Source organism: Phytophthora sojae, assembly GCF_000149755.1.
Source record: "Phytophthora sojae unplaced genomic scaffold PHYSOscaffold_3, whole genome shotgun sequence".
NCBI classification, from domain to species: Eukaryota; Oomycota; class Peronosporomycetes; order Peronosporales; family Peronosporaceae; genus Phytophthora; species Phytophthora sojae.
In genome coordinates this window covers 8651099-8666319 of record NW_009258117.1, presented here as the reverse complement: position 1 = coordinate 8666319, position 15221 = coordinate 8651099, and the positions used below count along the sequence as shown (strand labels likewise).

The window sequence follows — 15221 nt, the reverse complement described above, 5'->3', positions numbered from 1 at the left end:
CTTGGCGTTGATGGCTTCGTTGGCCAGTGCCTTGCTGCGTTCTCGATTCTGATGGAGTAGGCAGTTCCGACGTTTTCGTAGGTCGGCGACGTCTTGGGCGTGATCATTGTTGATAAGCTGGCGGAGCCGTCTCTGTTCGAATGTGAGTCGGGCAAGCCCCGGGTCGACGAGTTTTGTGTGAGGTATCAGAGGCTGATAGCCGACAGTGTCAGCTGCGGCCTTCAGCGCTATTGCCAGCACGCCGTAGCTCGATGAGTCTGTCTGCGAGCGTCCGTCGGTACTCATGACGGAGTTGCGAGTTGTGTACGAGACTGCGGGTTGCGAGGCGAGTGTCGGGGGTGTGAAGCGGGGCACGGCGGTTCCGGCGGAGACGCCGGAGGGCTTGTAGGTCAACGTCGAGTGTCACGAGCTTGTGGTCGGATGGAGTGACCGTGCCCCCCCCCCATGACTGGGCGTTGCGACAAAGTTGCTTGACATGTTGGCTGCAAATGATGTAATCGATCTGGTTGAAAATGCTGTAGCTTGGAAGTCGCAGTGTCCACGTTGTAATGTTGCGCGCTCTTTTCCTGAAAGCAGTGTTAGTGATAAACAAATCATTTGCATCGCAAAACGACGCTAGAATGTGGCCGTTTCGGTTGCGGCGGCCTCGACACCAGGGCCCGAGGAAGGGCTCTTGGTCGCGAAGCCTGCCCACTTTGGCATTAAAATCACCAAGAGTGAATGTCGTGTCGCGTTTGGGTAGCTTGGACGTTGCCGCATGCAGATCTTCGTAGAAGGCGTCAACCACGGCCAGGGTGTAGCCGCTGTGCGGCGCGTACACGTTGATAACGTTCACACGCTGCCCAGCAGGGAGGCGAAGCTGAAGCACGCCAACCCGGTCTGATTCAGCCCAATACTTGTACAGGAACCTGCGGAGGTGAGCGGAAACAGCAAAACCAATGCCATGGCGGGGTTTGATGTCGGTAGAGATAGCAGCGTAAACTTACCTGCCTTCTGTTCGCTCTGATAAGCGAGTCGTGTCTCCTGGAGCCCGAGTATGTCGACCTTGTACGCATCCAGGTCGCGTGGAAGCGTCTCGTGCTGCTTGCACTGTGAACCAAGCGATTGCACATTAAACGTACCTAAGCGGATATGACGGCGTGGCTGCGGCGCAGTGCGCGCGGGGCGGCCGCGCGGTGACTGTGGGGAGATAGAGACTGGTTGAGAGGTGATAGTAGAGAGCGAGAGACCCGTGATAGACTGGCAGATGCGGTGAAGCACCTGCCGGAAGCGTTGGGCTAGCATCATGCCGGCCCTAGCTTCCCGGGACGGCGTCACCCTAACCCGACCAGGATTTTAAGTTGTTCGCTGCCCTCCGAGTATAGATTAATCTAAATAAACGATCCAAATAATGTTTTTGGGTTAAAATGAGAACTGCTATTTTTGGTTTATGGTTTCTGACTTCCTCTAAATGTAATATTCTAAGTTAGGAATCTGTCAACGGCTGGTTGACAGAATTCCAATGCTATGCATGTCGCTCATTGGCTAAAAGATGCTGCTTTCAGCCAATAGGAATCCTAAGTCTCTATGGACCACCCGTCGTGGTGATCGTAAATGTATGTAACCTTTGGTGTGTCTACACCAAGGTCGAGAGTTTTTCGAACCTCTAACAGACGTCGTGTCTGATAGAGTTACAAGTGACTGTAGCCACTTGTGCGTGTAACCCTGTTACACCATCCCCCCTCAAGGTTAGACGCGCCGAGTCACGGCATGTCAATCAGGAAATTGACCATTCGTCAATTCTACACGTTGGGAGAAAGAAAACTCGAGCCCATTCCGCAATGAGCTCGCCGAAGAAGACCGCTGCTGAAGTAGAGAGCTATACTACCTACGCCGGGATAGAGACTCTCTCTATCCCCGAGTACCGCGAGCGTCATAAAGCAAAGCGTGACGCTCATGCTACCAAGGCTGCGGCGGGGACAACTCAACCAGAGATTGTACTCGAAGGTTCTTCTGTAGTCAACGACGCCGTTGACTTCGAAGACGACGACGTGGAGATGGAAGAGGGCGAGGCCTCTTCTAGCAAGCGCAAGGAGTCTATCGACAGCGATAGTCTCGACCCGCATGCCGGGTCGAGACGCCCTCGTAAAGGAGACGACTCGGACGCTTCAGGCTCGAAGCGTTCGCGCGGCGAGAGCGCTCCACTCTCTGCTGCTGGGGCTTTAAGCTCCCCGCGTGATGTGACGTCTTCAAGCTCTCTGCGCGCTGCTCAGGCAGCGCGCGATCCGTGGATGTCGTCCGCGTTAGAGATCGCAGACCGTGTGGGCAACACCGTGCCTCCAAATGAAATCCCGCTGTACGTATGCAGCGATATCCACGACGATGCTGTGGCGGAGGAGCAGCACTTTGATCCGTTAACGAATCAAAGGCGCGATTACTATTTCGGGCTCTTCCACGAGCTCCGATACTTCTCCAACAAGAAGACCGCTTCTCGCAGTGCCTGAGTGGCAGGCACTTTGTCAAACTTGGAATGCTTTTGTTGAGAGCTTCAACCAGAAACCGGCTGCTTATCGCGAGCGGGTGAAGCATGCCCGTGAACGCTTCGAGACATTCTCGACGCGCGGGCGGCTAGAGCAGCTCCACAGATCCTCTGTGGACGCTGGTATTCCATGCGCTGTGCCCGAAGGCCAACAATGCACGTTGTGTCTTCCGGGTGCGGCGCGCTTAAGCGACCGCGACCTAAACGGGTACACGACGATTCGTGTACCTGCGAGTCTCAAAGATCTCCGTGCCAAGTTCTTGGCACGCGAGAAACGCGACGATCGTGGGACGTCGGACGCCGCAGGTGACTACAGCGCTCGCACTACCTACGCGCCGGCAGTGCGTGGTGAGCTTCGTACGCCCTCACCATTTCCGGAACGTCCTACAGCAGGACATCCCGCGGCTCCCATGTATCTTGGTGGGGCGGAAACCCTCTCCAACGAATACGATAACGAACCGGCTGCCGGTTCGTTTTCGGGATACTATGGTTCACAATACGCTCAACAATCCAGCGTGTTGAGCCGCGGGCGTCGTGGATCGGAGGCGGCGGTGGTGGGAACACGCCCCCGGTATGGTCAACCTGGGGCTGACCTTGACCCGACGCTCGAGGAGCGGGTCACTGCTGTGGAGCAGCTTCAGAGCCGGGAGTTCGCCGCTCTGAAGCAGGAGGTGGCGATACTGAGGGCTCAAGTCGCTCAGGGCTCGCAGACCGCGTCGGACATCTCTGTCAAAGTGGGAGGTCGCGTCGTGCGCTTGGTCCAGCGCGATCACGCGCTGGAGCAGAGGTTCGCTCCCGCTGGGGCTTCCGCTTCGGGCCAGCCGAGCTAGGTGGCTCATGCTGCCGGTATGGCTTCAGCCGCCCGACGTAAAAGGTCGGATGGAGGCGCATGCTAGATGAAATATCTAGCGTGTAGGCGTTGCCATGCTGTGCCAACACCGTGAACGGCCCGATGAAGCGCGGAGCGAGCTTGCTCGCCCCGAAGTCGGAAACAGCATATTTTGAGTAGCTAACAGAACCAATAAACCCTTCTTGAATTCATTTGTGTTGCCCCTACCAACGTTGTCTGCGTTCAGCTTCTGTCGATCAACAGAAGCTGCGATAGCGTCTTGGACAAACCGAATGACGGCTTGTCTGCGCTGCAAGAAGTTGGTTGCGTCCGAGCTGAACTCGTTCAGCTCGTTTCTAGCAGTAGGCCCGGCCTCTGCGTTCGTCTTCGCGGTGTCTGTGCCCTGCACATACCCGTTTTTCTTCTTCTTCTTACTCTTGTCGGCGTCTGTGCAGGGCACAGACGCGTGCTGTTTGTTCTTCTTGCGACACTGTGCAAGTGTCAGGGGCATTATGCGGCTGCTGCGTTGCAGTGGTAGATCCTCCCCCAACGAAGGAAGGAGCCACTATCCCGAGTAGACTCGGGAGGCGTGGGTGCCTTATGGCATTCACGTAGAACGGTGTATGCCCGGTCGAGGCATGCACCGAGTTGTTGATGGCGAACTCCGCCATCGGCAGGCACTCGCTCCAGTGTTGGAACGAGTGAGCGTAGCTCTTAAGCACGTCTACGAGCACGCGGTTCACGCGCTCGGTCTGCCCGTCCGTCTGCGGATGGTCCGCAGTCGACATCGAAAGTTGACTCCCAAGAAGTGCAAACACTTCTTGCCGCGGGTCTCGATCCGACACAATGTCGATCGGCATGCCATGATGTATGAACACCATGTCACCGAACAGACGCGCTGTCTGCTTCGCAGTCACTTCAGCGGGTACCGCAGCAAGATGGTACATCTTGCTGAAGCGGTCAACAAAGACCACAATGCCCGTGTTCCCCTGGCTATCCGGGGGAAGACCGAACCCGAAGTCCAAAGACATGGACTGCCAACACTCCGATGGAGTCGGCAGTGACTGCAAGGGAGCCTGCGCGAAAGGCGCAGGCTTCACACGTTGACAAACCTCGCAAGCACGGACGTACTTGCGCACCCATTTAAACTGGTGGGCCCAGTAAAAGTCTCGCGTGAGAAGAAGGTATGTCTTCTCACGGCCCGGATGCCCCGCAGTCGGTGCATCGTGATATTCATACATGATCCTGAGTCGCAGGTCATGGTCATTGGTCACGACAACGCGGACCGCGTTGTCATCGACTGCACTGTAGAGTAGTAACCCATCGTGCACCCGATAGCGGTGTGCACGAGCACGAAGATGTTTCGGCAGCTTCTGACGAGCTTTGTCAGAAGGAGCTGAGTGTGACGAGGCGATGCGGTGTTTTCTCCCAGAAAGGTGTTATAGGCCCTCCTTGACAGACCTCAGACTACTAGAGCTTTGGATCCGTCTCGGCTGGCACAGGGTGTGTGTTGTCCAGTACACGCTGTTGGTCAGGCGCACGATGTGTATCCCTTGGGTAGCGGTTCTTTTCACCAGGAGATTAGTATCGACCCCGTGAATCAGACAGCTACGCCGGGCTAACGCTAGAACAATCCAACCCAAATAGAGTTATACACGTTATACAATCACACAAATACTTCTTTGTCCTCTCTTCTTTCTCTAGGCCCAAGGCTAAGGCCAAAATACAAGTCAACTGGTCCAAATCCAAGACACTTGATCAATCTTGGGGACGCGCACCACCTCTCGGAGAGAGGAAACGATCTACCCTGTCGCCAACTTCTTCAGTTCGACACAGGCCCAATAGACCGTAAATATACAACAAAGACGGTCTGCAATCCGCCAAATATACAGATATGGAATAGATATGATCACTTCCAGGCCGAAGCAGTGGATCACTTACCTAAAGTACTTTGAATTTTGTCGTGGAGAACGGCCTTCCAGGCTGTGAAAGAAGCACTTGTGCCCTTCGAAGCAAAACGAACTCTGTTTCGTTAAAGGTCACATGCAGACGAAATCTTTCCTAAGCGACCCTTCGGAGACTGCGATCTTTCTGCGGAGTGTTGGTCTGGCCTTGAAGGGTCGCCAAACTGGATACCTTCTCGGAGTTGTTGGGTACACCTAGGATCTTGGAAGATGGCACAGTGAAACCAAGTGTTCTTGGGTTTGGAGCCTCGGAACGCCTCAAGCCGAGGTCGTTCTTGGAATTTTGTGGGAGGTAAGTCTGGGAACGCGAAGTCTGGGAATCGTTATTCCGGGAAAACAACGGGGAATCTGAGAAGTGCCTCAGCTCCCAGGTTGTAAGCCAGAGTCGAGTTCCGCGGTACTTAGATATACTGGGGAGGATCGCTCGCATTCCGTTGCACTTCATAGATCGGGATCAACTCGCCCACATTGATCTATCTTCCGGGATTCAGCGTCCATTCGCAGACATTACCCTTGTTTTTATAGGAGACTCCAAATCATCCAGTATCACCAAGCTCCACATCATCGGGACTTCCCAGGTTCAGGTGCATTCACCCGAATTTAGGGATCGACACCGCGTCACATGAGCCATAGGCCAGCAAGCGCTTCGCGTCCGCGTCATGCGCGTACGCGGCCTTCACGTCGTCTAGTAGTGACAACGTGGGAGTGCTCGATCGCATGGCGTCAATGGCATTGACGTCGACTTCATCCGTAGCGTAGTCAGGTCGGCGCGATAACGCGTCGGCCACCACATTGAGTCTTCTGGGTTTGTACTCAACCTGGAAGTTGTATTCCGCGAAGAAGGATAGCCATCTCGTCATCCTTTGCGAGATGTGCGGCAACTTCACAGCCGTCCGTAGCGACGCATGGTCCGTATAGACCACGAACGGTTTACTTCCGAGTAGATACACTCGGAACTTCGCGAGTGCGTACTTCATGGCAAAGAGTTCCTTGTCATGCACCGGGTAGTTGCGCTCAGCTGGCTTCAGCTGACGCGATTGGTAGTAGACGACACGGTCACGACCCTCGTGATCGTGCTGCATCAACGCACATCCGATTGCGAAGTCGGATGCGCTGCACACAACGTAGAATGGGCGATCTCGGTCGACCACGGCCAAGATCTGCGCCTCAGTCAAGCCCTGCTTGACTGCATCGAAGGCCTGCTGACACTCAGCAGTCCAAACCCACTCGGCGTCCTTCTTCGAGAGCTGTGACAGCGGGCGTATCATGCCCGCGTAGTCCTTCACGTATACGTGGCCAAGCCAAGGAACTGCCGCAGTTCCTTGACGTTTGGCGGCGTCGGCCACTCATTGATCACTCTGACCTCTCAGGGTCAGGGCGGGCGCCCTTCTTCTCAACGAGACACCCGAGCACGGGTATCTCGCTCGCCCCGAAGATACACTTCTTCCGGTTTCCGTAGAGCTTGTGCTTGCGCATGAGCGCAAGCAGCTATCGGAGATGCACCTTGTGCATCTCATCCCGTCCGCAGCTCGGCTGTGGACGAACACATCGTCGAAGTAGCTCGGTGCGAAGTCGCGCACCGAGCGCAACAAGTGCGTCACGCACCTGTTGAAGGTCGCAGGGGCGTTCTTCAGACCCTGTGGCATCACTAGCCACTCCCAGAGCATGCCGCTCGGCGTGCTCACAGCCGTGAGAGGGATATTGCTCTCACGCATGAAGATCTGATAGAACCCATCGCGCAGATCAAGAGCACTGTAGATAGTGCTCCTGGCCATCGAATCGATGATTACATCTTTTCGCGGTATCGGTGTCTGCGCCGATATCGTCGCATCGTTCAGCTTGTTATACGCATGAACGATGCGCCATCCGCCATGTGGCTTCTTGACACAGAACGTCGGAGCACTGTGCGGGGACTTCGATCCCCACACCTGTCCAGCTTTGCGACGACTTGCAAAGAAGTCGTCGATCGCCTTGACCTGTTCTCGCGGCAGTGGCCACTGCCGCGTGACACAGTACTTCGTGTCCGGCACGAGATCAATCTCGTGCTGGATACCCTTGTCCTACGGAAGCTCCTCAGCGATCTCTTCCGGAAGCACGTCCGCGTGCTTCCGTAGAATCTCGTAGAAGGGACTCGTCTTCAGCGAGTCCCAGCTCTGCTCCTCAGAGCGCTCCTTCTTAGTCTTTGCACTGAGATTGACCTCACTCTCAGTGGTGGTCTCCATGAAGAACTGCCTCAGTTCTTCATTCTCGCTCTTCGTTCTCTCGGCGTCCGAGAGAATGCATATTTGCTCGATGCGTCCATCGTGCAAGTCACGCGCGAAGCGCTTCCAGCTCATAACTGGAAGCGAAATCAACTCCGACACTTGCGTCGGAGGATTAGCGAGAGGCATCTCCCTGTACCGGAATCCGGCACAGGTATGCGTCAAGACATTCAACGTCTCGACGTCCGGCTTCTCAGCCTCCGTCTGCCCGGCAGAGATTTCTTGTAGCGTCTCGGCCCCGTGCCGAGACTTGCGCAGTGACCTTCGCATGCGCCGTCTTCTTGGTTTGCGGAGCCTTGCTCCGCTTGGTTCTTGACCTTGTTCAGGCCCAACCGTGGACGGGTGTTCTTCTATTATACCGCCGGCGGGTACATCCCGCGGGCGAACGACTTCAAGCCCAGCTTGGTCGCACGGCGCTTAGTCGTGCAGCCCCGCTGCACGACAGCATGCAAGTGTTTCCGGTGCGGGACGTTTGCAACCGTCCGCTCCGCCTGCAGCGCCAGTTCCCGGAACCGTCGTAACTTTAATACCTCGACGCCAACCATTGGCGGAGACCCCTATTACGGAGGGTGCGTCGGCTCCCCGAGCCGACGAATCAAATTCACCCAAGTCATCGACTCCCGGAGTCGATGGCGTTACGTCACCTTGGCTCTTATTATTGGCCAGACCTGATCCAATCAGATTCGCGTCAGCCTCCACGGTGGAGGCGTGTGACGCGCCTGCGTCATCCGTGCCCCTTGAGGCCGGAGACTCTTCCCGATTCGCTGAAAAGCGGGTGTCGACCTCCGAGGTCAACACATTTCCTTCATTAGCTGTCGGCGGCAACACCGACGCTAGCTGCTCTTGCGAGTGTGCTCGCGCGCGCCCAGGGCGCTCCGGGTCAGTGGCATTAGGCGCTGTCTCGAGTGGGGAGTCGCGCGCAGCTGTCGGTGCGTGCGTAGCGGCAACAGGGCCATCGCTCACTGTTCCGCTGTCGCGACCGAAGCGCACGAGAATGCGCTTCTCCCAATCGATGACCGGATCATGCCGTGCAAGCCACGGCATGCCCAATACAATGTCAAACTTATCGTCCAGATCCAGGACGATAAAGGTCTCGACAAACTCTTGATCTTCATACGTGAAGCGCACGCGTACCATGCGCTTCTCGGTCTTCACGACGGCACCCGTTGCCAGTCGTACTTCCAACATACTTCGAGGTATCTTTATATCCTCGAAGTCAAGCCTTGATAGACTTCGCAGTCGAACAAAGTTCTTCGACGCGCCAGAATCTACCAAAGCACGAAGAGAGCCGCTTGCTCTCATCGAGTTCACATTCAGGATGACAAGGTCAGGTTTGTCATCTTGGTTCTTGCAATGAGAATAAATCTCACCGGGGGCTGCAGTCCTCAGTGTCGCGTGTCCAAAGTTGACACGCGAAGCTGCATTACCAGTAGGGCGCCCCGCTCCTACTGGCGGCCAGCGTTTTGTGTTTGGTTGCGACGGTGCCCGGCACCGCCGCAGCAGCCACCCTGCTGGTGCACAGGGGCCGTGCACTCCCGAGCAAAGTGACCGACTCTACCGCATCGGTAGCATCGCACATTGTTTCCTTGCGACCTTGTCTAGACAACGCAAAGGGCTTCAAGTAGCTGCTTCATTGAAAATTACAATTACTTCTCTATCTGACGACCTTGCTTTCTAACTCTCGAATACGTGCGGCCACACGATCTGATATCGCTGTCTGCGCCAGCTTCCTTGCACGGTCGAGTGGCGACTCATTCCGGGGCATTATGCTCAATGGAGGGGCTTCCGGATGTCTACGACGGCGACGTGACTTGCCCAACGCTTGTTCAGCTTCTCCTAGCTTGAAGCAAGACGCACGTTTGCTGTTCTTACCATTGAAGCCACACTCTTAACGGTGGTGTCACGTCCGTTGTCGGAATGTCTAACAGGGGAAGGAATGGAGCGAGATACTCCATACTCATGGGCGTTGCAGTGGACACAAGCACAGTTTGCTTCGAATCCAGATTTCTGCGCTGGTGTAGTGCTACAGTACATACAAATTGCCGGGTGCGTTCGCTGGGTATGCATGCGGCTTTCGAAATCGCTAAGCTTTTGCTCACCTGTTTGCACTTCTGTTGATAAGGCTTCATTCACCTGTTCACGTGTGGCGCCTTCAATCCGCACTTCCAGATCGTGTATCGCGCGCTGCAATCGGTCGTCCAAGTCCTCAGCGCTAAGTTTTTGCGATAAACGCACGCGTTCCATCTGAGCAGCAAGAGCCCCTTTGACTTCATCCTTGTCAGATTCAATTGGCCGTTGCGTTTCAACAAGATGCTGGAGAATTGATACCCCGAGCTTCCACATGAGCAACAACAGCCAGCATCCGACTATGTGCTTCGTCCAGCATCTGCACTTTAGCTGCATCAAGTCGGTCATTATTTTTTTTCCGGCTGCTTTCACACTTGACCCGTTTTTTTGCTCATGGGGCGCTCCAAAGTGCTGCATAGCTGGATAGTTTTCTTGTCCATTTTTGATTCGATCGAAGAGATACTGGAATCCGTGTGCGAGGATGCCACAGCCAAAAATGCTTCAAGTCGTGCTTACATTTGATCTTCGCTAGCCCTCACTTGATTTGCCATCGCGGTCTTGGGCTTGGTGTTGAGTCTCGGCAACACGATCCCGAAGCCGATACTCAATTAGAGACGCGTGGTGCTCTGCTTTCTCTTCGACGGCTTCGTTAAACGATGTCTGCGCCAACCGTAAAGCTTCATGGACACCTTCATCACAGACTTCAGTAATCTGTTGCCTTATATTTTCCGGGGAGTCCAGTTGTGAGTTGGCTACATGAATATCGAGAGCCTCATCCAGACGTGCACGATCTTCAATGAGGTTGGCCACTGCGGAATCTACTCGACCAGAGATCGCTTGAACAGTATCATACACAGCCGATTGTGCAGCCGCGTGAGACGCTCTAAAACTCTCCTCCAGGCGAAGCTGCATCTTTTGCTCCATCTGTGCTGCGGCGTGCTCGAACTCGTATCTTGTGCTTGCAACAATCTGGTCGACGGGATGTTCAACAACAGCTAGCGCTTGCTGCTCAGTATCATGTCGGATGCTGCAGAGCTCCTTGGGCTTCCCATTAACTTGAAAAAGTCCTCTTAAAGGGGACTTGCCGGCGGCGATGAAGATGAGCCAGCTGATCCATCGTGACACGCTGGTGGCCCTCACTATGCTGCGATCTGTTGCAAGGAGCAAGGGCGAACATCCTGGTGGTGGAAGGTGGTCGTTTGATGCTCTCAAAAAGCCGCAGTGAGTAGTTTCAAAATCCAAGAGTTTAATCCAACCACAATTGCAATAAACGAACACATTTGGGCCGTTTCAAGGGGTTCCTTCGCATAGGTACGACGGCAAACGAACCTGTAACACCTCGCGAAGTGGGTCTTTTGAGAGGAGACGAAGGCGAGGCTGAAAATGGGTTTCTCGGCGAGGAGAGATCATGGCTTTTGCTACTGGACACAATTCGACCGGCACAAAGGAAAATCGATATCTCTAAGCCAGTTGTGTGTGCGTAGGTGCCTGGTTTTTCCCGCAGAACGGCTCCGTATGGATGCGACATCCGGTGGCGGGGGGTTTCCCACGCTAGGTAGGATAGTTAGTGGAGCAGCGCCATTCGTGTTCTTGAGGCGTGACCACCAAGTGCCGGCTCCGTCAGCGACATTATCGCCGCGGTCGCGCCAGCGCTGGACGGCCGACTCACGGATTCCGACCCCCTCAGCAGCGAAGGTACATGTAGCGATCGCCCACGCAGGCTTGCTCGTGATGTCGTCCTGACGAGGAGGAACCATGTCGGTCTCCGTCACGCTCGCGCTCGCCTACCTATCACTACTCCTACAACTACAACTACCTCACTTCGGGCAGCTCGCGCTCCCACGACGGAGTATGGCGAGCGTGTCAGGGCCGAATCAGCACACAAGGTTTTGACCCGTGGCTTGGCCCGAATCAGCTCCCTCATTTCAAGCGAGACCGGCTTTCCATTGTCGGTCGAGTCACAGGGCAACCTGCTGTGTGTGTCTAGTGCGAGTCATGTAAGTTGCATGGATTGCTGGTACTAGCTAACTCTGTTTTAGCCTCTGCTCTATCCTATTATCATCACAGTCCATCCGCAATCAAGCATCTTATGGCGCTGGCCTCTCCAGCCCCAGTCTCGGACCGACACCGCGACCGAAGCTTCGCGCTGCGACGATCCTCGACTCGGCCCTCCGAGGCCGAGTCTTTAATGCGAATGGACTGCTCCTCTTTGTGTAACAGGGTTACACGCACAAGTGGCTACAGTCACTTGTAACTCTAACAGACACGACGTCTGTTAGAGGTTCGAAAGACTCTCGACCTTGGTGTAGACACACCAAAGGTTACATACATTTACGATCACCACGACGGGTGGTCCATAGAGACTTAGGATTCCTATTGGCTGAAAGCAGCATCTTTTAGCCAATGAGCGACATGCATAGCATTGGAATTCTGTCAACCAGCCGTTGGCAGATTCCTAACTGAGAATATTTCATTTAGGGGAAGTCAGAAACCATAAACCAAAAATAGCAGTTCTCATTTTAACCCAAAAACATTATTTGGATCGCTTATTTAGATTAATCTATACTCGGAGGCCAGAGTATAATTAACTCTAATTTAAACTTAAGCTACGCTTCCTCACACACGTGCGCACACGTGTAAGCTAATGTAATGAACCAAAGTAGGCCCATTACACCTGGTAGCACTTTGTAGTCCGTCCAACGACCGACTACCTGAGTTCGTACATCACCGCACGAACGCGGAGCTGCGAACCTTCCCATGGATACAGAGGTGCCAATGGAAAGCTCCACTTTGCCGGTAACCCACATTGCACGCGCTGACTGTCCCCACCTGTCGGATCCAAAGTGGGAGGCCCTCCAACGACTGTCAACAGTCATTGGTGAGGCGGCTGTAGCTACGATGCTGCGTACTCTAACGCCGACGGAGCAACACGGTGTTGCTCTGGGTTTCACCCTGAAGGAGCAACGCGATGTTGCTGCTACTACCGCGGTGCCGTCCGGGACGACACCACGCGCGCAATCGCTGAAGCTCAATGTGAGTAACTATGTCGGAAGAGAGGGCGAACCTCTCCTCCGTTGGCTTGTCGAACTCGACACTGCCATTGCGGCTCGACGTATCGTCGACCCGTTGTCGAAGGTTGCGTTCGCCATGTCATGTCTTGGCGGACGCGCAAGAAGTTGGGCATATGGACGCCGACTCTCGGATCCTACGTGCTTTAGCACGTACGAGGGTTTCAAGGATGAGCTCAGACGAGCGTTTGAGCCACCGCAAAACGAGTTCCGGTCGAGGGCGGAGTTCCACGACCTGCAGCTGGGCAAGCATGATGTCCATGCTTACGCTCAGAGAGCACGGTATTTGGTCTCGAACATCGTGACCAATCCGATCGACGAGGCAACCAAGGTCGTCACGTTCATGAAGGGACTGAGGGATGGGCCTGTGAAGACCTACCTCTTCCCTGAGTACCCGAGTACTCTCGAAGCTGCAATCACTCTTGCAATGCAGGAGGAGTTTAGCCTGCGGCAGGCTAAGCTCCATGCACATGCGCCGAGGCCACAGCCTCGCCCGATAGTGAGGACGGGAGGCCCAGAACCCATGGACCTCTCGAGCGCTGCAACTGCTGGACCCCAGCACGGCATCATAGTGTCTATAAAGTGATCCTACTGTGGTGATCATTACATGGCGCGAGGTGGCCTTCTTCCTAATGAGTAGCTGCAATTTACATTAACTATTGGCTCGATGAAACTGCGGTCACAGGAGATGAAGATATCGATGTTGTTGCGCTCATAGCTTGCTCATTTGATTGTCAACTGATAGTGTACAACCGGAACTGTGGAAGAAGAAAGCAAATTGATGTATACAATGTTAACTAGCATTAATTTGTCGAAGAATCAGCGGGGCTTCAGTGTCTTTAAGCTATAGCTCAGCTGACAGAGAGAAGGCACTTGACAGCGCAATTTCCCACTCGCTTTCAAAAATCGTCATGGGGTTCAACGGCTCCAAGTCGAACGTCACGTTAGACGGGATAGCGTTCTTGGCCTCAGCTGTCGTGAGCTTAGGGCATTGCGTGACGTCGATGAATCTTCGGTTTCGATTCAAGAAAAACACATATCGATGTTGGCTCCTGACAGCGACGCACGTTGGGATGTCACCATCATTCTGCTGACCCCGAAATCGCGCTCAATTTGAGCCGAAGAAGCTTGAACAGCAAACACGATACGCGCAACTTGAGGTAAACAGCGATAGGTACCAGTCTCTAGCATCCGCTTGCAAAAGTTGAGAACGGTCTCAACATCGGTCTCTGATGTGGCTGCCAAAAGTTGTGGGTCACTGAACCGCCGGTCCAGCACCTCATCAACCCGGTCTTCGAGGAGCATCTGTGGAGTCGGTTGCTCAGGTGCCTGGGCCATCGTCAGCGGCAAGAAGTCGCACAGGTCCTCTGAAAATCCACCATTGTGATAGAATGCTGCCGGTACTTGCATCGCAGGCTCGACTTCCGAAGGTTGAAGCGACAGCATGATCGTCTTGAGGCGCTGGAGAACAAGTTTCTTCATGGCGTATTTGTTGCGCTCGATCACGCCATCACTTAGGCGCTGGGCTCTTCCACAAGCACCCACTACGCCCATGCCATGCCGTCAATATTTTTGTGGGTGGGGGTGCAGCAGCAACTGCATTTCCCACACAAATGAGCACTTCTTCATCGCTTCACGACACGTGTATCGAGAAAAGAACCGCGTTTGAAAGGCTTGGCTCAGCAGGTTCCGAGTGGTCTCAGCTAACGGCAGTAGCTCGGTGGGGTGATAGTGAACAACGTGCTCTTTTGTCGAATCAAACTTGACCAGCGGTTGGTCCACAGCCAGCGTCTGCATACCCAGCTTGTACACGGCCAAGAGGACGTCCACTTGGTTGGCCTTTTCTGCTTGGCTCTTGACATTCACTGCAAAGATGGGAATGAGCAGCGACAATAGCTGCTCCATGAGCTGCTTCTTGCCGGATAACGGAAAGGGGTTCGGAAGAGCTTTTCTGTCTCGCTCAAACTTCCTTGTGCGCTCCTCGTACCACAACTCGAGCACTTCCCAGCGTTTCACAATTCGGCGAAATACCTGGGTCAGCCCCATAAATCGATGGGGCTTGTAGTCGACTAGTTTCTTTTCCTTGCCGATCCCAAGAGCGTCGACCAACTCAGCGTAAAGGCTCCCCACCACCTCCGCCGACCGCACCTGATAAATGGTGGTTGTCACCTTGCTGAGCAAAGAACGCATATCAGGGGTTCGATCCCCGGTCATGCCAAAAGCTGCCTTCGTAGCGGCATTGGTCAGATGTGGCCAACACCATTCCCACTGCAGGCGTAAGCCCGACTCCATCATCCACTTGACGTCGGGTCCGCCGCCCGTCGTTGCCCCAAAGAAGTCCGCAGTTGTTAGACCGAAGTCAGCGAGGATCTGCTTCAGCCATCGCGCATACGGTCCCCGAATGCCCTGATCGCGTTCACCGTAGAGCGGCTTGAAGTGACGAGTCCCTAGGAGGATTGAACCAAACTTCCACTCATTGTCAATGCAGTATAGACGGAGACCGATGAACTTCAT

General features: G+C 54.5%; 2 protein-coding genes across 2 annotated transcripts; one reads left to right on the top strand and one right to left on the bottom strand.

Annotated features, from left to right (window-relative positions):
- Nucleotides 1–1820: 1820 nt before the first annotated feature.
- Nucleotides 1821–3348, top strand: PHYSODRAFT_329942 (hypothetical protein; the record flags this gene model as incomplete). The annotated part of the gene is made up of 2 exons (XM_009526507.1): nt 1821–2392; nt 2526–3348. 2 exons carry the CDS (start codon nt 1821–1823, stop codon nt 3346–3348), a joined length of 1395 nt encoding a protein of 464 aa, XP_009524802.1.
- A 10203-nt stretch (nt 3349–13551) lies between these two features.
- On the bottom strand, nt 13552–15221 carry PHYSODRAFT_329939 (hypothetical protein; the record flags this gene model as incomplete). The annotated part of the gene is made up of 3 exons (XM_009526506.1): nt 13552–13679; nt 13775–14235; nt 14317–15221. The coding sequence occupies 3 exons, from the start codon at nt 15219–15221 to the stop codon at nt 13552–13554; spliced, it is 1494 nt and encodes a 497-aa protein (XP_009524801.1).